At 38.5% G+C, this 22,967-nt stretch overlaps 2 protein-coding genes across 7 annotated transcripts in view; one reads left to right on the top strand and one right to left on the bottom strand.

The window, feature by feature from the left end:
• Positions 1-22,967, bottom strand: part of LOC127042848 (uncharacterized) — a 394,053-nt gene that overhangs the window by 253,599 nt on the left and 117,487 nt on the right. The window lies entirely within an intron of this gene.
• Positions 1-22,967, top strand: part of PTPRZ1 (protein tyrosine phosphatase receptor type Z1) — a 199,419-nt gene that overhangs the window by 134,214 nt on the left and 42,238 nt on the right. For 4 of the 6 annotated variants that reach the window (XM_050935992.1, XM_050935989.1, XM_050935990.1 and 1 more), the window contains exons 9-12: positions 5,031-5,215; positions 6,214-6,340; positions 12,975-13,018; positions 15,253-18,820. In XM_050935992.1, the coding sequence (XP_050791949.1) occupies positions 5,031-5,215; positions 6,214-6,340; positions 12,975-13,018; positions 15,253-18,820 (3,924 nt within the window). The remainder of the gene's footprint in view (positions 1-5,030; positions 5,216-6,213; positions 6,341-12,974; positions 13,019-15,252; positions 18,821-22,967) is intronic. The other 2 variants (XM_050935994.1, XM_050935993.1) reach the window with 1 other exon arrangement.

The raw sequence follows: 22,967 nt of genomic DNA, 5'->3' as shown, positions 1-22,967 counted from the left end.
TGGAGATGATAGGGGGAGTGTATGCTGATTTGCACTTGGGAGTAGATAAAAAGGGAGAGTAAAATTTATGATGTTACATTTCTGAGAACAAAAGGGGGACTCTTTCACAGTGAATCAAGAAATTCACAGCAGACAGCACATGTGCTTTAGGTACAAGGTCACTTTTTGCCTTTTATATTGAGCGCCTGCTGGTATGGTGACACATCACACATGGCTGAGCAACAGAATTCGGTTTCCAGGCAGCCATGGTAAGCCTTTTGGTATGTGGGATTGGCTTCTTCCGCCTTCATAACCTGTGGGAATGTTTTCAAACTGCAGCCCCTCCTTTCCCAGAGCAAGCAAGGAGTTGGGTTTCACATTTAAAAGGAGGGGCTTCGGTTTTGGGGTGGATGTGCAGCACACCCCTCCTCCTGCCACGTGGCTATTCTCTGGGATGACCCCTTCTCCACTGCCCCTGCCACGTGGCTATTCTCTGGAACGATCCCTTTTAGCCGAGCACAAACAGCCCAGCATGAATGGGGTCCTTTTACTGTTCCCTTACAAAAAATTCCCCTATTTCAACCAGGTGACCATGAATGAGATCACTCTCTTGAGGCTAACATAGAAAGATAAAGACCAAATGTTGCTTGAATGCAACCAAAATCCAGGACCAATAGTTGCCATGCTTTGTGCTGCAATGATTCCAGAATACTTGCTACTGTCTTGGTGCGGTAAAGTGTCCTACCCTGGAGGATGAAATAAGGCAGCCCTCCCAAGAAACCTTCTGCAAAGGCTTTCAGAGTACATCCAGGAAAGCTTCATGGAGATTTCCTTGGAGGATTCCCACTCCATCCCCAGACATGTGAACAGACTTTTCCCGTAGCTGTACTGGCCGTGAATGCATCCCAATTCTTCAGGGCAAATCAAACATTAAACACTATTGCTTTTAAACCCTGTACTGTAGTTACAAATGTGCACTCACCAGAGGTGCCTTCTCCAGCTTCAGGGTCAGGGATCCTGCCTTGGGAGGATATTGGCTCCAGAGTGATGAAAAGGTCCTGGCTGCCGGAGAGAATGGATTCACCACTTGCCTGCTGCACATTCTCCTCCTCCTCCTCCTCCTCCTCCTCCTGTTCCTCACCCACAAAATCCTCCTCCCTGTTGCGTGAGACTCTCCCCTTGCAGGTGTCCACGGACAGTGGTGGGATAGCGGTAGGGTCCCTCCCAGAATGCCATGCAGCAGATCATAGAAGCAGCAGGTATGGGGCTCTAACCCGGAGTGACCATTTGCCTCCTTTTTCTTTTGGTAGGCTTGCCTGAGCTCCTTAACTTTCATGCAGCGCAGCTGTGTGTCCCTGTTGTAGGCTCTCTCCACTGTGCCCTGTGAGATTTTGGCTAATATATATGCATTTCTTCTTTTTGATCGGAGTTCAGCCTCTACAGATGCTTCTCCCCATACAGCAAACAGATCCAGTGTCTCCCTTTCAGTCCATACTGGAGCTCGTTTGCAATTCTGAGGGGACTGCATGGTCACCTGTGCTGCTGGGTTCGCCACGCTGACCAAACAGGAAATGAAATTCAGAAGTTCCCGGGGCTTTTCCTGTGTAGCTGGCTAGTGCATTGGAGTTGAAAGTGCTGTCCAGAGCTGTCAAGGTTTTTCCCCCCACTTTGAACTTTAGAGTACAAATATGGGGACCTGCTTGAACACTTCTAAGCTTACGTACTAGCTTAGATCTGGTAACACTGCCACCACCCAGAAATTTCAGTGTCTGAGGCACTACCTGTCCCCTCATAACTTTTCCCTCCCTGGGCTGCCTTGAGGGACTTCACCATTTCCCTGGGGAACACAGATCCAAACCCCTTGGATCTTAAAACAAGGAGAAATTAACCATTCTCCCTCCTTTCCCCCCACCAATTCCTGGGGAGTCCAGACCTAATCCCCTTGGATCTTAAAACAAGGAAAGATCAATCAGGTTCTTAAAAAGAAAGCTTTTAATTAAAGAAAGAAAAGTAAAAATTATCTCTGTAAAATCAAGTTGGAGAATGCTTTACAGGGTACTCAGATTCATATAGCCCAGAGGGAACCCCCTCTAGCCTTAGGTTCAAAGTTACAGCAAACAGAGGTAAAATCCTTCCAGCAAAAAGAAACATTTACAAGTTGAGAAAAACAAACATAAGACTAACACGCCTTGCCTGGCTAAATTACAAGTTTGAAACATGAGAGACTGATTCAGAAAGATTTGGAGAGCCTGGATTGATGTCCCGTCCCTCTCAGTCCCGAGAGCGAACAACCAACAACCAAAAAGTACAAAGACTTCCCTCCACCAAGATTTGAAAGTATCTTTTCCCCCTGTTGGTCCTCTAGTCAGGTGTCAGCCAGGTTTACTGAGGGTATGGCTACATTTGGAATTTCAAAGCGCCGCCCCAGCAGCGCTGCGGGAGCGCTGCCACGGCAGCGCTTTGAAGTGTGAGTGTAGTCGGAGCGGCAGCGCTGGGAGACAGCTCTCGCAGCGCTGCGTGTAAACCACATCCCTTACTGGTGTAGCGTGCAGCGCTGGGAGCCGCGCTCCCAGCGCTGCCGCCCTGATTACACTGAGGCTTTACAGTGCTGTATCTTGCAGCGCTCAGGGGGGGTGTTTTTTCACACCCCTGAGCGCGAAAGTTGCAGCGCTGTAAAGTGTGAGTGTAGCCATGGCCTGAGCTTCTTAACCCTTTACAGGTAAAAGAGACATTAACCCTTAACTATCTGTTTATGACAAGAGCGGTCACAGTGGAGCACTCTGGGATAGCTCCCAGAGGCCAATACCGTCGATTTGCATCTGCACTAGCCCAAATTCGACCCAGCAAGATCAATTTTAGTGCTACACCCCTAGCTAGGGAGGAGACAGAAGTCCATTTTAAGAGCCCTTCAGGTCGATGGAATGGAGTTGGTTGTGTGGACATAGTCATTTTTAAATCAACCTAACGTGGCTAAATTTGACCTAACTCCGTAGTGTAGACCAGGCCTCAGTCTTTGAAATGTCTGCCAAGCTTCAGAGGGAGTTTTGCAAAATCATGTGCAGCCTGCTAAATCCATAGTGAAGGTGGATGGGTACTTTATGATCATCCTTGGAATTTGCTTTATGCCACTGAATGCAGCCCTCTTGTTGTTAAGCTCATCTGAGAAGTCAGGAAAAAGAGACCTTTTGTGGCCTTTGTACATAAGGGTTTGAACTTTTCGGGCAGTATTCATTAACATTACTTTATCATTGAAATTCAGCAGCTTGAAGATGATGGGTCTGGGCTTTTCAGACTTCTACCTTCTAGTACCAGGCATTCGATGAGCCCTTTCAATATTTAATGGGGGCAGCTGGGGGTCCAATTTAAATATATCAGGGAGCAGCTTCTGAAGAAAGTTGATAACATCCTTCTCCTCTTGACCCTCAATAGTCCCCAAGAAGTGATGGTTGTTTCTTTGAGGTCTAGTTTCTAAGTCATCCTGGTTTTCTTCCAGTTTGTGTAGTCTAAGATTTAAGGAGGCAGTTTCTTCTTTAATTTCGCAGGTTTCAATGGCTGTCTTTTGTAGCTCATTTTCTAAGTGAGGCATTTGGGATTTTACATGGCTTGCATCTTTAGAGAGGCCACAAATATCTTCTGAGACTGAATCCAGTCGGTCTGTATGGAATTCTTTGAGTGCTACAGTATGTTCGGCTACGTTCTGTGGTGGCCTTGTGGTCTCCTCCTTCAGCTCCTCCTTAGGTCCTTTGTTGCCTCTAATTTTTTTCCATTGGAATCCATATTCAACAGTTTATTTAGGGGATTAATGTAAACTTTTATCACAGAAACTTATTGCTAATTTGCTAGAAAAGTAATTATTAGAAACAATAGATATGTGGGGAATGAGGAGGTCCAGGACTAAGAAGCCATCTTCTTCATGGGTACAATGCGATCCCCAACACTTGACTTTTGAACAAGTGACTATGACCCAAATTTTCAAACCTGACCACACGTTTCAGCTGTAGACACCTAAAAAATATTAAGGGACCTAAAATTAGAGTCCACTTTTAAAAATCTAGAAGTGAAATCTTAACTTCATTGAAGTCAACAACAAAACCTCTCATTGACCTCAATAAAGCTAGGATTTCACCCTAGGTATTTTATGCAAGTTTGTCTTCAGTTGTCCAATCTGTAAAATGAGCATGATATTTACCTATCTCAAGAAGTGTGTTGTGAGGACTAATCATTTCCGTTGGCAGTTAGCAATTTTCATCAGAGGATGAAACAATTCCTAAGTAAATGGAAGATACTATTGGCTGGAATTTTAAAAGAAGCGAGTAAGATAGGTGCCTATATTCCATTTCATCTTGTGGGACTTGGACACCACACTCTGCTAGGCTCCTTTGAAGATCTCAGCCATTATTATTAATATTCTTACTGTTGAGTAGTACATTCATAATAATTTGTAAGAACACCGCTATTGATTGTAAAAATCTATTACAAAACATGTCCTAAAATGCAGATATTTTCAAGGCAATGCATAGTTCCTCCTACTTTAATGGCTTCCTCTTTCACAGATTCATGAAAGCACAGACTACTAGAGACTTTATTTTTCCTGAGACACATACTTAAGAACCTTTACACTTCCATTTTGTCACTTGCATGATTACAAAGAAATAAAATGTATCCTTCTGGGTATACCAGTATTTTATGACCAATAAGCAGTTCTAATACAAATCAAAAAGAATGTTATTCTCTAATTTTCATGGACCTTGATATGAACCTTTATCAAAATGTGAAAACTCAAAATGTACCAATATCTCTTCATTCTTTTAGATAATATCATTAAAAAGAAAGGAAAAATTCCACTTCCACTAGTTAGAAAACAACCCATACACAGTGGTGACATAAGTAGATCTTTGGTAGTTTAGATTTGCATGGTTTAGAATTTTAGGGACTGATCCAACTCCCATGGAAATCAATGGATAGACTTATGCCAATTTCCATGGGAATTAGACTACACCCTCAGTGCTCAGAATCCATGATGCTGTTTATAAATATTATGCTATTTTTAGTTTGCAGTTCAGAACCGGAAAACGTCCAAGCCGATCCAAAGAACTATACCAGCCTTCTTGTTACATGGGAAAGACCTCGAGTTGTTTATGATGCCATGATTGAGAGATTTGCTGTCTTTTATCAGCAATTGGATGGAGAAGACCAGACTAAACATGAGTTTCTGACAGATGGGTATCAGGACTTGGTAACTGCAAACTCTTCAAGTTTCATACAAAAGTGGTGGTGGTAAAGCACTTACAAAGAATTATTCTGAAGGATTATGTCAGGGAGCTGATCCAGCTAGAATTAATGTCTTTCGCTGCTGCTCATAGAAACTCTGCTTGTATCATTGGCTATACAGCCAGAGAAAAATGGAAAAAAAAAAAAAGGCTATCTGAGAGAGAGCTACCATCACCTCCAGTTCTAATTTCTAAAACTGGTGTTCCTATTTGTCTGTAATACCTTGAAATAACTATTGCTGTGGTGTCAAACTCAGATCTTGTTAGTCACAAGACACTTTCTTCCTGCAGTAAGAGCCTCTGCCCCAATGATCTTTGATGTGTAGGATGTTGTACACAGGTAACTAATGAAAAATTCAGCATCTGAACAATGATCCATCTGTGATTACTATATTGATGCACTGATTTATAATATGATGGTGCTTTACCAGCACAAACAATTACATTCACCCCCTTCGAAGCTGCTTAAACTTCACAAGGAATATTAGAATCTAAAACTAATATTCAACATAGAAAAATGTACTCTCTCCAGTTATTCAATCGCCTGCCATTAGAACATTTCACAAAATTCATTGATTAAAGTTTTATGCCTGTTTTTCTGGCTATAAAATGTTAAAGTGATGTTTCATGTGAGAAAATGTTGATATCTTCTATTGTTGTTTGCAGTGTTGTTGTAGCTGTGTTGGTCCCAGGATATTAGAGAGACAAGGTGCATGAGGTAATATCTTTTATTGGACCAACTTTTGTTGGTGAAAAAGACAAGCTTTTTTGAGCTCTTATAAGCTCTGTGTAGCTCGAAAAGCTTGTCTCTTTCACCAACAGAAGTTAGTCCAATAAAAGATATTACCTCACCCACCTTGTCTCTCATATGAGAAAACACTGTTCGAAAAATAAAATAATCGTATATTTTCAAAAAATATGCTAAAATTCACATTTATGTGATTAAACATGATTTTTCTTTTAGGGAGCTATTCTAAATAATCTGCTGCCCAATACAAGTTATGTTCTTCAGATAGTTGCAGTTTGCACTAATGGTCTATATGGAAAATACAGTGATCAAGTCATTGTTGATATGCCTTTAGATGATCCAGGTAAGTGTTCTTTTGAGCACAGTAGTAACTTTTAGCTAAAAATCTGTGTTCAGATAAATAGTTTGCTTGCAAACCAGTTAAAAAATGCTTGACTATCAAAGTACACTAAAATGGAATTTCAAAATCATTATAGTTAACCTTAAATTTGTTTGAGATGACTTTTATTCTGACACTCATTTTCTGTCATGTGTTTCTTTAAACACGAGCATTTTATATTGATTTTTTAAACTATAAAAATATATTGAAAAAGTGAACATGCTTACAATTCCTATGAATGATTTTGAACAATAAACCTTTGGGAAGTAATGCCATTTTGGAATTGTTTCAACTGCATCCTTCTGCCTCCTAAAATTAATCCATGTGATAAAAATGTAAAGCAAACAAAATAAAGGAGCTAATATAAATTAAAAATTTGTATCTCAATTGATTTTGAAATTTTATTACATATGAGTACTTGGAGCTTGATTTCAAAGCATATGTGGTGATGGAATTCCCTTGCTTCTTAATGTTGGATTGTGAAAATCAAAAGGGCTAACAATCAAATCTTGTTGATTTCAAAGCCAGATTTAACTCCTCTGTCAATAACTAAATGATAGGTAATTTAAAACCAAAATAGAGAGGCTTGTCCTTGTCCTTCAGTCATTCCTTAAAGTCAGTGGAAGATTTAGGGCTTGACCCAGTTCCCATGGAAGTCAGTGGGAACCTTTCATTGACTTTAGCAGCTGTTGGGTTGGACTGTGTGTGTCTTGATCATAGGGTCAGTCCATAATGGTCTTTAGCATACTCACACACCCCAGTTTTGCTGGGTTGGATTAGATTGTTGTTGTTTTTAATTCTGTGTTACCAGGCTGGAATTCTCCCCTCAGTTACGCTTACCTGTGCAACTCCAGTTAAGTCAGAGGAGGTACAGAGACGTACCTGAGAGCCCAGTTTGGGCCAAAATGTTAAGAGAACCACTACTGATAAGAATATAAGTATTTTCCTTTTTCTGCTTGTTACCATGAATTGTGTGAAAGTAAAGATATATGAGCATAAAATGTTTTATGCTGGGACATTTTTCATTAAAACACAAAAGTTTCCAAGGCATAGCTAACCTGTCTTTCAAAGACAAAATGTTTAGAAGACTGTTTCCTAGGTGTTGTTATGATAATATTTGTCAGAGCCTTTGTACTCTGTATTTCTCTGAGCAGAGGTTCTGTCAATGTAATTGGCATTTCACTGGAGTTTGTATCCTATCTGTAACTCCTTGATATTGGATTTCCTTATGTCTCTCCAGCAGAGTTTTCCCAACTTGTGCTTCAAAAATGTCATGACAGGGAACTCCATCCACAGACATCCACCCAAAGTCTAGACACATGACTATACCAGCCGGTAGCTTGGAGCAATGTGAGCCCCAATTATGCAAAGAATCCACAAGCACAGATCCTTATTCCAGTGCCAAGTCCCATTGGCAAGGCATCTCATTGGCAGATACCTTTTAAAGGATCAGGGCCTCGATTCCAGTATGACTCCATTTGGATTGAAGCCAACCATTCATACCGTTTCCACAATTAAACAGTGTTTAATCCAATACATAAACTTACTTTGGTACAACACAAACATTACAGCTTTAAATACTCACAAGCTAAGATTCTCATAGTAAATTTGAACCCTGTGATTCTCTCATGGAGGTCAGTGATAATTTTGCCTTTAACTTCAGTGGGAGCAGGAGTGGGCCCTTACATTGCACATACTTACTGTAGAAACTAATTTCACCCTCCATTACATCTGTAAAACACACACAGATGTCATTTGGAATTTTGTGTGCATATCTGAGGATAGAAACTGATCCATATGTTACATATATCAGCATAGGGTCAAGACTTAAGGTTCTTACTCCATTTTTTGCAAGGAAAACTCTTTGAGTGAGAAATAAGTAAATATGGAATAAGAAATTAAGGATCTGCTTCATAAGGAGTAATAAAAAACATACCTATATGCAGCATGAACAATGAATGTAATGATAAGAACTTGATCTTTACATTGTATTGCTTTTGAGCTTTTAAAATGGTAATCTTAAAGTTGCATTAAAATAAATTCCTAGATATAAGTTTATCATTCCCTATTTTTAAAAAAAAAAAGTGAAGAGGAGATTAAAACAGTCTCTGTACATATTTCACTGTCTACTTTCACAGTTTCATATGCAAAAATGATTGAATTATGAAACTCTACAATGAGAGGTATAAAATCCCTCATATGTAGTCAGTATCATTAATATGAATATACACTATTCCCTAGTCTTGTAAATGTCATCTTACGTCCATACAGAGTGGGAACATGGTAACATGCTAAACAAAATGTTAATTCACTTGTAACTTCAATTTATTTATTTAATCAGTTGCATTTGAATGAATTGTGTTGAAAATATTAAATAACAGAGACATGAGAAAGTATGTATCTAATTAGTCAGAGAAAGAGATGTGTTCATACAAACTTTCACATGCCAAATATAATACCAAAACTGATTTTGTGATCTGCTTTATAGATGATGGTATGAAATGGGGTTCACAGTAATAAGATCAAAATATTTCCCAGAACTCCTGCTTCTGAAAAAAAAACATTATCTTCACTCATGAAGACCTGAAACAAAATTGACTCAAATTCAGTATAACTTTTATATTCAAGACTTATTCTGAGTATGTCAGCCCACTTAGGATGAAATTCGCTGCAATGCTATCTGAACAATTTAAATTTCATGTTAAAAGCTTAAGTGGACCTTAAGTGATGCAAAAAACTTTGCATGGGCCCTCTGCTTGGGGTTGAATTTCACCCTTGGACTGCATATTTTTAATATAAGGGCTGTTTTAGTATTGCTGTACTATATATTTTTATTTACTCAACACCTGCTACCACTCATTTGTTCTTGATTTTCCATTATGCTGACCATTTTGTAAGAGAGAGACCCTTTCATAGCCTGCCACCACCCTTTCAAAACATTTAATTCTGCGAACCACAACTAAGGGTTCTGCAGAGCACAGGTGATCGACCGACCAGAGTGAAACTTCTCATTCTCTAGGCCTATTACATAAGAGGAAAGATCCTGTCATGGGCCAGGTCCTCTTCCAATTTCATCCCTGCACTGCTGGGTTTTAAGACATATTACAATCTGTGGACTCTCCAGAAGAGCTCTGCAATCTATTGAGGGCCCACATGCCTTCATGAGAACTACAATACTAGTCTATTAAGTTTGTGAGAAGAACTGTACCATTTTCTCCTTATTAGTTCCTTTATTGTTTTTTGTTCAGAATTTTAAAACTTGTGATACTGTGTGTGTGTGTGTGTGTGTGTGTGTGTGTGTGTGTGTACATAGCTAGTCAGAAAGGATCTTTGGGTCTTGGGGTGTTTATCAATATTTATTCTTAATGGTTAACATTTTCAAATCCAAGTAGGAGATTTAGCCACACAACTACCATTAAAATTAATGGGACTTGCATGGCTAAATGGCATAGCCAGCTTTGACAATATCTCGACTATTATTTATAATCTGATTATTTGCTTTTGGAACTGGTTTCTGAATAGTGACCTAAATGCATGTGGTTCACTCTTTAGATAACATTTGTATAGTTATGAAAGTTTGACACTTTAGGTGCATAAATGCGGCCCAGTTTAGCTGTGCGTTAAGGCTGACCTGCGTGATGGAGTCCAGGGTCAAAGGTCCCAGCTGGCCCCGTGGTATTAGGGGTCCTGGGTCTGGAGCTGCTGCCTGGCCAGGCAAGCTCTGGGGCAGCCACCCAGCCTCAAGTGGCGGGGGTCCGGGACAGCCATGCCAAAGGGGTCTGGGGCTCCCAGCCGGCCCCGCAGAGTCAGAAGTCTGAGACTGCCGCCCAGCCCCACAAACTCCAGGGCAGCTGCCCAGCCCCGCACAGCAGGGGTCTAGGATCCAGGGCAGGCAGCCGACCGGCCCCAGCTGTCTGGGGCTTCCGTCTGGCCCTGCATCCTCCCCTTGTTCTCTGTGAGGAAGTCAACTGAAGTTTTTCATAAAAACAACATGAAGGGGTATAAATCTCAAACTTTTGTCTCTTTACTCAGCAGCTCATGCTAGCATCAGTTCTTTGTGAGGGCCTTTTTATGCAATGTCTTTGTGAGAGATTTGCTTCATAAAGAACGATAAGGGTATCTGAAATATTTCACTCAAGGAGGGCTTTTGTGATTCTTATGCTGATGAATGATGAAAAGATAATAGATATTTCATTTAAATGTAGCAAAAATGGTTTTACTTGCATTCTTGCAGTGTCATTTATTATGTATTGTAGTGTAGAACTGAAGATAATATACTCTGCAAATATTATTGTAAAATTATGGAACATTGTTATAGGGGAGATGTTTTTAGGAGTTGAGCTGAAGTTAAATATAGGGAAATATTTAGATATCACATTTTCCTTTTGTCCTTATTCTATCATTTCTGCAGGAATCATTAAACTACAGTATTATATATATTTACTTGAAGACTTTCTAATAAATTTAAGGTTTGAACTTTTCCAATAAAACCTAAGCTATAGAATAACCAATCTGCAGTTATACAAAAAATCAAACATACTGTACCTTGTTTGTTAACCTCCCTCTGAGTTTTATTTCTGTGCTGGGAAATGGTACCATATTACTTATATATATTATTGGTTCAAGAACACGGTATTAAGATTAGCAAAACCACAATAACTGAGTAATTAAATGTTGCTGGCAAATAGATTTATTTTGTTGCCATCTAATCAAGAGAGTTTCCATGGATATATCAGGATGAAATTGTAGTTTCGTTCTGGTTGAAACAGAGGATATTGAAACTTTTTACAGTTTTCCTTGTAGTAAATAAAGTTTGTAGAGGTATTTTACATCCATTTGTATTATCACTGCATTAGTTTTTCTTCTAGATAAAGTTCAAAAGATAACATAGATACTGTAGAAAACATGAAATCTGAAAGAATATTTTTATTTTTATCATTTAAAGACGAAATTAACCCTAACAACAAAAATAATCATATTTCTCTTTAATGAAAGGCTGTTTTTAAGAGTCTGTTGACCCCATAATGTATGTTACCAGGCTACAGTATTAAGAATTTTGAAAACACTATCTAAAAATTTAAACAGAAACCATTGAGAAGCCAGGGAATATCATCATCTTTTCCCTCCCATCCCCCCAGCCTTCTAGCCTTCAGAAACACAGAGGTAAGATGACTTTTTTTCTGTATCTTGTTAATATTTAAACTATTTAATTCAATAGTTGCTACTTATAAAATGCTTTCATGAAGAATTGATCATTTCATTTTTTTACATTCTACAACTTATTCGTATAAATATTTTAGCTTGTTAGTGTGATGGAACCTAATTAATAATCAACTATCCATTGGGCAGGCAATAGAGAGAGAGGGTCTGACTCAGTAGCCCAGTGATTAGCATACTCACATGAGATGTGGAAAATGTAGAGTCTCTGCTTCAATTAACATTTAATTATTTCTTCAAAGTAGAACCAGGGAAGTTAGTGAGATCTACCCCAGACCAGCCAGTTGGCTAGGGCATTCATCTAGAATGTGGATTCAAGTCTCTATTTCAAATCAGGCAGAGCAGGGATCTGAACCTGGGCCTACCACATAAAAGCTCTAAACACTGGGCTATTCTGGAGTCTTATTTTCTCTGGTTTTTGAGAAAGATCTGCATTTGACTGCTGGGGCATGACCTAGTTTAGGCACCGAATTCCAGAAGAGAATTAATGGCTGAGACTCCTGAATGGAGAGAGATAACAATCTCTGGCCCATAAGTGAGGCAGATAAGGTCCTGATCAATGGTAATTTAACACTGGTACTGTTGAAGATCTGGGCATAAGCCACACCTAAGCCTCTATCTTTTACTCCAACGGGTGTGTCTACACTGCAGCTGGGAGCATACCTCCCTGCCCAGGTAGAAAGACTTACACCAGCACACTGAAATAGCAGTGTGGACATTGTGACAGTGGCACAGCTTGGGTTCGGACCAGGTGGTCAGGTAAGCTTGGACTTTGGTGGCTAGCCTGAGCTGCCACCACTGCTGCAACATCCACACTTATTTTTAATGCCCTAGCTTGAGCGGCGCTAGCAAGTGTCTTTCTACCTGGGCTGAGTAGGCCTATTCCCAGCTTCTGTGCCTGGAGCATTCTTCACCTAGTACTGCAGGACCTTTTTCCTGTCTGCCTCCCTCCCCCTCAGTTCCAAGCCTACCTGTTCAGTCTCATCACCATGGGCCTGGATGCTGTTCCTCTGTGCAGACAAGCAGCTGCAGCTGCACCCCTCAGCCCGTCAGTAATGTTGCAGCTAAATTGCCAGCCAGTTGTTGAGTCCCATTGTTTCCCTCACTGCTACTCCTCCGTGCAGCTGCTTGGCAGCTTCTGCAGATAGCACCTCCAAAATCATCTCAGACCTCAGTCTAATGGGTTTATTGGCTAATGCAGCCCTAGTTAGAAAATGATTATAACATTGTAATGACCTGTGATTGTAATACAGCTTAAATAACATCTTTTGGTCTATCATTTCTAAACTAACCATGAAAATTATAACAATGTGTCTTGCAAAATCAAAAAATCTGTGAGCTTAAAACAGTGAATAATGTAATGTACCTTTTTGTTTCATAGAAATTGACCTCTTTCCTGAACTGAATGAAACTGAAGAATATGAGGTATTGTATTCATTCATTTTCACACAAGCGTTTCAAATAATATATAACACACTCCACATAAATGGAGGTGATCAGCTGTGATAATTTGCAGAGATGAATTTAGCATGTACTTTTAACTATATCACCTACACTTTGCCCAGTAATGCATATCCGCTGGGAATTACTCTACATTCCAGATGCTTGAGCAGCTTCAAAATAGTACAATTTAAAAAATCTACCTGCCAAAGAAATGTTTTTTCTTCCTCCCCAAAGTGTGGAATTGCCTCCCCTTCCCCAGTTACACCTGCCTCAGGCAAGATTCAGCTTTGGGCTAGTGACAGGTTTTCTGTGCATAAAAATGTAATGACTTTGAAGTCCAATGCCTTGCTTCTCTGTAATGCTAGAAATGGCAGTTTTATACTATTGAGAATGAGAGAGATTCTCAGTTTCCAGAAGGATCCCAGCACTCATCTAATCCTAGATGGGCCATGGAAGTTAAGTGCCTGACCTCTTAGGCACTTTTGTTTTTTTCACTAGATGCCTATCTGCAGCTTTGGGCGCCTAAATACCTTTGTAAACTTGGCCAGAAATACTGGGTGAAATCCTCGCTCCATTGAAGTTAATGGCAAAACTTCCATTCATTTCAATAGGGTGATAATTCCACTCCTTGAACATAAGTAATGATATTTTGATGTATTAACCATATTTTATAATAATGTAACTGTGTTTTATACAATTTTAGATGTTTTCATAACTCCCTCTGATCTGGCACAGTTGTATTTTTGGCAGCTAAGGTAGTTGGCATACAAACAGAGGAATATGAAAGAGTTCCAGTACAATTTTTAATAGACTGTAAAATAATTTTTGTAATGTGGCCAATACCTCTATAACATGTGTTAGCATCAAGTGGTCATTCAGAACATCTGTTTTACTGTTTCATAATATGTGCACATTATTCTCACCAAGGGGTAAATCCTAGTCAGTTAAATAGAGAAAGAAATAGCTCATATCTATCTTTCCATCTCTGTACCAATTCATCCAAACTATCAAATCTGTTTATCCAATTACCCATTTTTTCAATCCATTTATCTATATTTATTTAAACTATCTTTATCTAAGTATTTATATTGCACCCATCAATATGATATCAGGATGTTAGTTAATTTTAATTGTGATTTTGCCTGATTTAGAACTGAATAAAGACTAGGGGAGTTGAGAAAGACTAGACCTTGAGAAATAGATTTTCAGAACCTAATGCAAAGCCCTAACATACATTTCTGCAGAAGTACTTTGAATTGTCTTCACTAAACAGTTACTAAGATGTCTGCAACATGAATTTCAGTGTGTGATATGTGAGATATTGCCTATGAAATTGCTTTTAACTGTCTCAGAGTCATGGAGACCTTTAAAATCCTAAACCCTAACATCCTGTTTGGAGTAACTATGAAATTAAATTATTTGAAAGCAGAACGTAAATGTTTTAAAATATCTTCTGTTATATTGGATGGCCCTGGCAATTATCATGGATGGAAGATGACTAAAGGGGAGGCCAAAGATTAGATATCAACAGACCTTAGAAAGATCAATTTGCACAACAGCCAGATATACAATCATGAGTTTTGAAAGAAGGCTATAAAAGTCACCAACTCCAAATAGGGAAATGGCAAGAAAGAAGAAAAAGATGATTTTCTGTTCTGTTGTAATGACACTTGAACTGATATCAAAGAATATTAATGCATATCTTTGAGACACTACATGCATGTATTCACCCATGAAAGCTCATGCTCCAAAACGTCTGTTAGTCTATAAGGTGCCATAGGATTCTTTGCTGCTTTTACAGATCCAGACTAACACGGCTACCCCTCTGATACAAATAAAAAACATTCTGTGTTTAATTTTTTTATTAGTACTGTACAATGATAGAGTAAAGTACACAACACAGTTGAGAGGTTTTTATCTCTCTCGAACAATGAATCACAGGTAGCAGGAGCACAATGTTTGAGAAGGTAGAGGCATCTGTGGTTCTTTTGTCAGTATTACAAATTTATGGTTTCATGAAAAAAAATGAGATTAATGTTTTTGTAACTAAAGCCATTTTATTATTAAGTTCAATAGCCATTTCATTGGTTACCTGCCATTTTGTCTGTTATAATTTATGGACACAGGCAAATGTATTGCAGTATGTACCTTGAGTTTTCCTGTTTTATCCATAAACACTCTTAATAAACTTTGAGTATGTTGTTTTCTTTCCAAAGGAGGAAGTTGAAGCGAAAGAGGTGGATGAAGAAATTGCAGTGATTCCTAGCACTGATAGTACTCTAAATCAAATAAGGAAAAAAGAATTCCAGGTGACTACGTCTAGCTATAGTCAAGAGAAAATGGGGACAAAATTCAATGAAGCTAAAACAAACAGATACTTAACAAGAGAGGAAGGATCACATGGAAAAGATGATGTTTTCAAAGCAATTTTTTACCCTACTTCCCAATCTGCTATTGAAACATCAGATGAAGAAGAAGATGCTTCTTTGGAATCTCAAACCATTATTGGAATCCCCCTGCAAGTCACTGACTCCACTAAAGGTATTGACGAAGACATTTACATTTCTTCTGGCACTGAACCAACAAGCATATCTGGTACTGGTGGTAGTGAGGAAGATATTTCATTGTCAACTTTTAAGCCTTATCAAGATGTATACACCTCTTGGAGTTCCATTCCTACTACCTCTGCTATGCAATTTGTCACTGAGGAAGCATCTCAGGAAGACATCCTTCATTCTGGAAGCCCAGAAATAAGCAAACATGATATTGATTCACAAGGCTATGTAAAAAATGTTTCAGAAGATGTAGCACCCTCAGGTGCTGAAGAATCTGCAGAGAGTACTCCTTCTGTTGATGGAAAGTTGTGGTTTCAAAATGCAACAGATTTGGCACCTAGATCTGATGTTCCATTGGATAGTGAGCTGTTATTTCAGACTAGTTATACTGAAGCTTATGTTGAGGGATCAAAGCCAGCTACAGTGCCCTATTCCAGTGGTCCAGTGATATCACAAGATACTTCAGATGCGGATATAGAATTGCTACATTATTCTAATTTTGCTTTCTCCCCTACTGAATTATCACCTCATTCTATCTCTTCAAGCTCTGGAGAATATGGCTCTGCTTCTGTTGCCAGTGAGGTACTCTCTCAGACAACTCAACCAATATATAATGGTGAGATACCTCTTCAACCTTCCTACAGTAGTGAAGTGTTTCCTCTAGTCACCCCTTTATTGTTTGACACTCAGATGCTCAACACTACCCCTGCTACATCAGGCAGTGATGTGACCTTGCATGCTACACCTGTATTTCCCAGTGTTGATGTGTCATTTGAACCCATCCTGTCTTCCTGTGGTGATGTACCTTTGCTTACATTTTCCTCTGCTTCCTTCAGTAGTAAAATGTTTCACCATCTGTATACAGTTTCTCAAATGTTTCCACAAGTTACTCCAGCTGTTACAAGTGATAAGGTGTCCCTGCATGCTTCTTTGACATTGGCTGAGGGTGATACTTTAATACAGTCAAGCCTTGCTCAATATTCTGATGTGATGTCACATCAGACTGCACATGCTGCTTCAGAGACATTGATATTTGGTCATAATAGAACTCACATGTTTACTCAAGTTGAACCATCCAGCAGTGATTTAAATATGCATGCACTGTCTACAATGTCTGAACTTATTTATGCTTTGTCTAGTAATGTGGGCTCCCGCCAAACTTTTACTGTTTCTTATGACTCTGCAGAATATGTGCATGATTCTGTTGGCGTATTTCATCAGAGTCCCCTATTTAGCAGCTATAACAATGTACTGGTGCATAAGCCTTCTTCTGTAATATCACAAGCTGATACTTTGCTGCTGCCTACACGCGCTCTATCTAGTGATATGGATTGGTCTGAACCGTACTCTGGTAGTGAGTCCCTTTTGCCTGATACAGATGCTCTGGCCATACTTAAAGTTTCTTCGTCTGATTCTATAGGTGAATTTACATATGCAACATATGAGTTTAGTGATGTTAATAAGACACTTCACAAAAGTGATGTAATATATGGAGATGAGAAAGAACTGCAGATTTCTTCTTTCAGTGAAGTGGCTTCCCATACTGAAAGTACAGTGATGCCTGAACTTCCTACTTATGTTTCTAACAATGATGTAATTAAGCAGACTACGTCTTTGCAAGAAACCTCACTTCCTGTTTCTAGCACAAAGGGAATTCTTCCAGTCTCTCTTGCTTTTCCCTCTACTAAGATTTTTGATTATATTAGTAAACTTTCAGAAAATTACTTTTCTGTTCAGCCTTTGCATGTTACTTCTCAAGCCTTTGATGACACTTTGCTTAAACCTATGTTTAGTGCAATCTCAGATCAAGCTGTCTCTGTCCCTGCTTCTAGCAAAATATTATCTCTTTCAACACAGCAGTACTCTTACGAGACCTCAGCTCCATTACATAATGAAGCATTACTACAAACTTCCTTTCAAGCTTCTGATGATGGCACTCTGCTTAAAACAGCTACAGCTGTGCCTAGTGATCCAATATTGGTTGAACACTCCAGGGTTTATAAAGATAGTTCTACATTTGACCAAATATTCTATCAGATGACACCAGATTCTGCTACAAATAAAACAATGTTGCATTCTACATCTGCACCTTCAGTTGTTGACATGTTTGCCCACACCTCTAGTAAGCCCACAACATCATTTCAAGGTTTAACTGGCTCTTATGGAAGTGAGGAATATGTTTTATCCAGTTTGGTTAACAATGAAGATAATCACCAGGTTGCTCCTTCATTGTACAGTAGTGATGTTTCATTCCAGTCAACCAGTTTAGAAAATACAAATGCCTTTTCCCCCAAGGCAGTGAAGAGAGTGGCTACTCCTGCCTTAACAATTGACATATTACCAAATATTCCCACTCTTCTAAACAGCCATATTTCTTCAAGTGTTTCTCAAAGAAATGAAGTTCCCATTTTTTTCTCAAGTTCTACTAATGCTGATGTTTCTGTTCATGTGCCTGCAGTTGTTTCTGATTCTCATGTATCTGCTCATCATGCCCTTCCTTTTCCAAACATGTATATTTCTGTTATGGCTATTTCTCCCAGCAGTGAGGGCCTTAGAACCCTAACCAAGTTGCTGGTTCCCTCTCAAACATCCTCTGGGTTGATCCCCAGTGCCAATTCTGATACTAATTTGTGGCCTCCTGTAATTGATGATGATTATGATGAGTATGATGATGGTTTACCTGTAAGTAATTGTATCACATGCACTTCTCATAGAGAAACTCAGGAAAAGGTAGTAGATGAACAGAATACACAGATAAACAATATAAAGGATCAGAGTAACCTAATTATCCATTCATATTCTGAGAAATCTGAAGAAGAAGAAAAGAAAATTACAACTGCTACATCAGACAGTCAGATAAGTCATGGTATGGACAGACATAATTATCCATCAATACCAACATTGGCAGCACTGATACCTAAGAAGCATAATGATCAAACAATATGGGAAAACCGTATTCAGACTCTTAGTATCCCATTGCAAAACACACCAGAGTCTAAATCTTGGGCTGTTTTTACCAGTGATGAAGAAAGTGGCTCTGGTCAAGGTACCTCAGATAGCCTTAATGATAATGAGACTTCAACAGATTTCAGTTTTCCTGACCTTATTGAGAGAGACGCTGAGGGGACAATTGAAGCAGGTAACTCAGATTTAACTCCTGGATCATCACAGTCATCAGCACCATCTGTAACTAGTGGTCACTCACCAGTATTCAACATTTCTGAGGCAGGTTAGTTGTGGATCAATCTAATGCATAACATGTATAGCTGTGACATTCTTCTGCCACTGAAAATGAAAAAATATCTTAACAGCAATATAAAGGAGACTCGTGAGAATTGCTACAGATATTTCAGTGACGGAAGAACTTAATGGGGCAATCAGTTTGATTAAGGAAATGCTGTGGAACAGGGGAACATAAGCATTGCAACAGTTCTGCAGTAAATGCAACTTCTGATTACTCACAACTACAACTGAAATATGCTGTAGTATTAAGATCCAAATGCTGCCCTTGGGTATGTTTATACAGTCAATGGAAGTTATGCACAGAGGTCCCAAAAGTGTGACTTTTTGCTCTTTAAAGGTTAAATGGGACTTAGGCCATTTGCACAGGGGTAAATATCACTTTTTCAGAGGAAAGCTCACTGCAAGATTCTAAAGTTCTGTATGAAAGAGTCTTAAAATTATGGTTTTATTATGGCAATACTTTTTTATTTTGTAATTTTCAAGATGAACTGAGCAAGGTAAAAGATGTTTCGACCTAGTTCTGACTGGTTTTAGCTTGTAAAAACTTTTTCATTTTTATTGCTTCTCATATTTTTAAATTTCAGTAACGTACAGAAATTTCCTCTTAGACTTGCTCATTTCTAAAATCACTATGGGCTATATTCTGCTGTGCTTGCCTTTCTCTTTGTTCAGCTCTACTGATGCCAATTAGCTATTTGTGGAGTAACATTCTCAGCCTGAGTATGGGTGGCAGAATTGGACCATACATTTATAAGATCTTGATAAAATTTAAAGCAAAGGCTTTAAAAAGTTCTGTTGTGAAAAACTCGAAATGATCAAGAAATTAACTTGTATTGCTATTTGTCGTATTTGTTGAAATCTAAGTGTAAAATCAGGGCCATCAATATGTGTACTTATTTGAAATATTCAAGGCTAATTTGATAATGTAGGAAATATGTTAAAAAACTGAACTTCCATCACATATTTATAATCTCTCTAGAGGGCAGTGTCATCCAACTAATGGTGTCTTTAAAGTATGCAAAAATCTTAGGTCCAATCTTGCAAATATACAATCAGATAAATTTGTTAGTAACTTTGTGCATAAAAGAAGTCCCAGGCAGTCTGCATAGCTCAGGATGTTGTAGAGTGGATAATCATGAGCCCTTTTGGTCAACAGGAGTTTTACCTGAGCAAGCAATTGAGTCAGTAAATCAGTGAATTGTTTTGATGTTTCCTGAAGGAAATTATGTAAAGCACACATGAAATAAATTTTTTTCCTTTAAAGGTCAGCAAAAAAGAAAAGGAGAATAATTTCCAAGCACATTTTATACCAGCTAATGACATGAAGGTTATCCTAAATTATTTATAGTTTTCTGTAATTAAACTTAAAATGCCTCACTTTCAATTAGCCATGAAGAGCTTTGATTCTTGATAGTTCTCCAAAAGCATGGTATAACATGTGGCTTAACTAATAACGTATATTTAAAATTTAGTTTCCAGTCATCACTCTCATTAAAAAAACTTGCCTGTGCATTATTTTCTTCCAACAAATTATTCCCTATATTGTCTTTTAATAAAACCATAATTAAATTGGAGCATTTCTCATATGAGGTCTCCTGCTAATCAGAAATAGCTACCTAGTTACATCTTAATTTCAATTTAAAAACAATAACAACAAAAGAACCTTGTGATATACGAACATTTGTATTAAATTTAAATCTCAAGTATTACAACACATTCCTTAGTAGTTACATAAGTCAAATGTTTTGTTGAGAGTTTGTGTGAGTTTAAAAATGCTGTTAACTCATATTTTGTTTAATAGTAAATCATATTATTATTATTAATTAGGGGTAGTATGAGATGTATTTTTAAGATCTGCATCACTGAAAAATTGCTTTATCAGTTAGCAATCATCTTGTCAAGCTTTCCAATAGAACCATTTATTTGAGGGGAATTTTGAGATGTCATTTATATTTTAAAATTGCTATAGCAGGTTTACCATGAATTTTTAACTGCACTGTAATATCAAAGAGAAAAGGATGATGTAGGATTTATGGCTAACTGCCTCACAAATATGAAAGTGTGTCCAAAAATAAGGAGGAACTAGCTTTAGGTGAAACGAAAATTACATGGGACCTGATCCAAAGCCCAGTGTATCCAATGGGAGTTTTCCAGTTGAGTTCTGTGGTCATTAGTTCAGGCTCATAGGGCTTGTTCCTATACCAGTGAAATCAGTTACTGCATTGGGATTCAAATCAGGAAAACAGTGATGGTAAACATTAAGAGGGCTTTCTGATTCTCCTGTTAATGGCTGCAGAGAATTGTGCATCTGTCTCACACCATACATATATTGTAATTAGTAATGCTAATGAGTGTTGCTCTTGTAGAAGAGAATGACTGATGTTTTTGTTTGAATTTTATTTTTTTTTTAAATCTCCCTATATGGAGTTAGTTTGAATTTATATGCCGCCCAGGCCCACCTAGAAGATTTTACAAAATGCAATCTTATGTGGGGCTTATGTGTGATATTTTAGATTCTGGCCCTTAATTACCTCTCTTAGCAAATGAGGTTGCTATTGCTGCTAAAAATGAAAATTCATAAGCACAGGAAGAATTGAGCTTTGAGAAACTAATATGTGCCGGTGTTTTAGAATAGCACCAGTTACACTGAATATAAAAATAAATATCTTAATTATAAGAAATAGTTGATTAATTTAACACAGTTACAGAGCCCAGATCCTGGCCTGTCTGGAAAAGAGGCAAATGGAACTATAAGGTTTGGCCGCTCTTCATGACTGTAGGGCTGTATTCATACATATTCTGAGACACAATCCAAATGAGAGTTTTTTGCCTACCACCTACATGCCCACCAAACTTGCTCCACCTGTAGCACTGTGTCAGGGGAGGCCCTGATATCCCAGTTGTGGAGAGAGGAGCCATTTCCACCCTGGTTGCCAATTACCCATGGAATGGAGATTCAATGGGTTGCCTGGAGCAAAATGTCCTCCCAAAAAGGAACTGAAGATGTAACCCAGGAAGATGAGAGGGTCCCAATGATGGTAGGAACATTCTCCTGTGGAAATCAGGGGAAAGATGACGTGCAGACTAGGTCCCCTGCAATCCCATATATCCACAAGTAATGCTTATTTTTGGTCAGGGTTTCTGCTGTACACCCTGCAGTAGCTTCGCAAAAATTTTGCAAACACAATTTGGGGAGGAGGACAGGACCTTATGAACAATGGTACCCTATACATCAGCAGCTGACGATCTCTTCTGCCCCTTGTGCACCAAGCTAAATTTTGCCTCAGAATCAGCCAGCTCAGCACAGAGACAGTTATAATATGGCATTTTACCATGAACCAGAATTTGGCTCCTAGTGAAATCAGTGATCAAATAATAATATAGTTTATTTACATAATATTTTATGTCATAATAATCTATTCAAACTACTGTGTAAAGAGATAGCTACTTATTTATACAGACATTTATCTTAGCTCACCTCAAATTACACTGTTCTTTTGCCCACTTTCTTTGGATTTGGTGGGAGGGGATAGGAATGGGCCAAAATCTGCCACAGACTGAAGGCTAAGTACAAGAAACCTGAGCTATTTAAATGAGCACCATACAGTATAAATGCTTTCTTTTAACGGTGCACTGAGGGAGCATCTCTCTATTATAAAATAGTGCATGGACACATCTGGATCTGTGCTAGTGGATTCAAATGTGAAATGTAAATTTGTATTTTAGCTGTGCATCATGGGCATGGTGCACAACTAAAATATAAATGATATATATATGAGGAACCCATATTAATAATGTATATGACACTGTCCTTCTAGCGGACTTAGTAGGATTTAGCATTTGGAATGACTGACATGGTGGCAAAGAACTACCTTATACCATTCTTTTCACTCCCTTAATTTAAAGCACTAAAGTATGGTGCATTTTTAAGCTGCATTGTTATTAAAAATATTAGACCATGTTCTACCTTGGGAGTACCTCCAGAGTCGAATAAGTGCACTTTGCTCAGCGGCCACATCCTGATTGCTCATGCATATACATAGTTCCAGTTAAAAACTTGAATGCATCACATATCTCGTTCACCAGAAATTTGGGCCCTGATTTTTTAGAAACAGCTTCCAATACTGTGGGTG

Source organism: Gopherus flavomarginatus, chromosome 1 (assembly GCF_025201925.1).
Source record: "Gopherus flavomarginatus isolate rGopFla2 chromosome 1, rGopFla2.mat.asm, whole genome shotgun sequence".
Lineage (NCBI taxonomy): Eukaryota > Metazoa > Chordata > Testudines > Testudinidae > Gopherus > Gopherus flavomarginatus.
The sequence above is the reverse complement of the archived record's forward strand: the minus strand, read 5'-3'. Positions and strand labels throughout refer to the sequence as shown.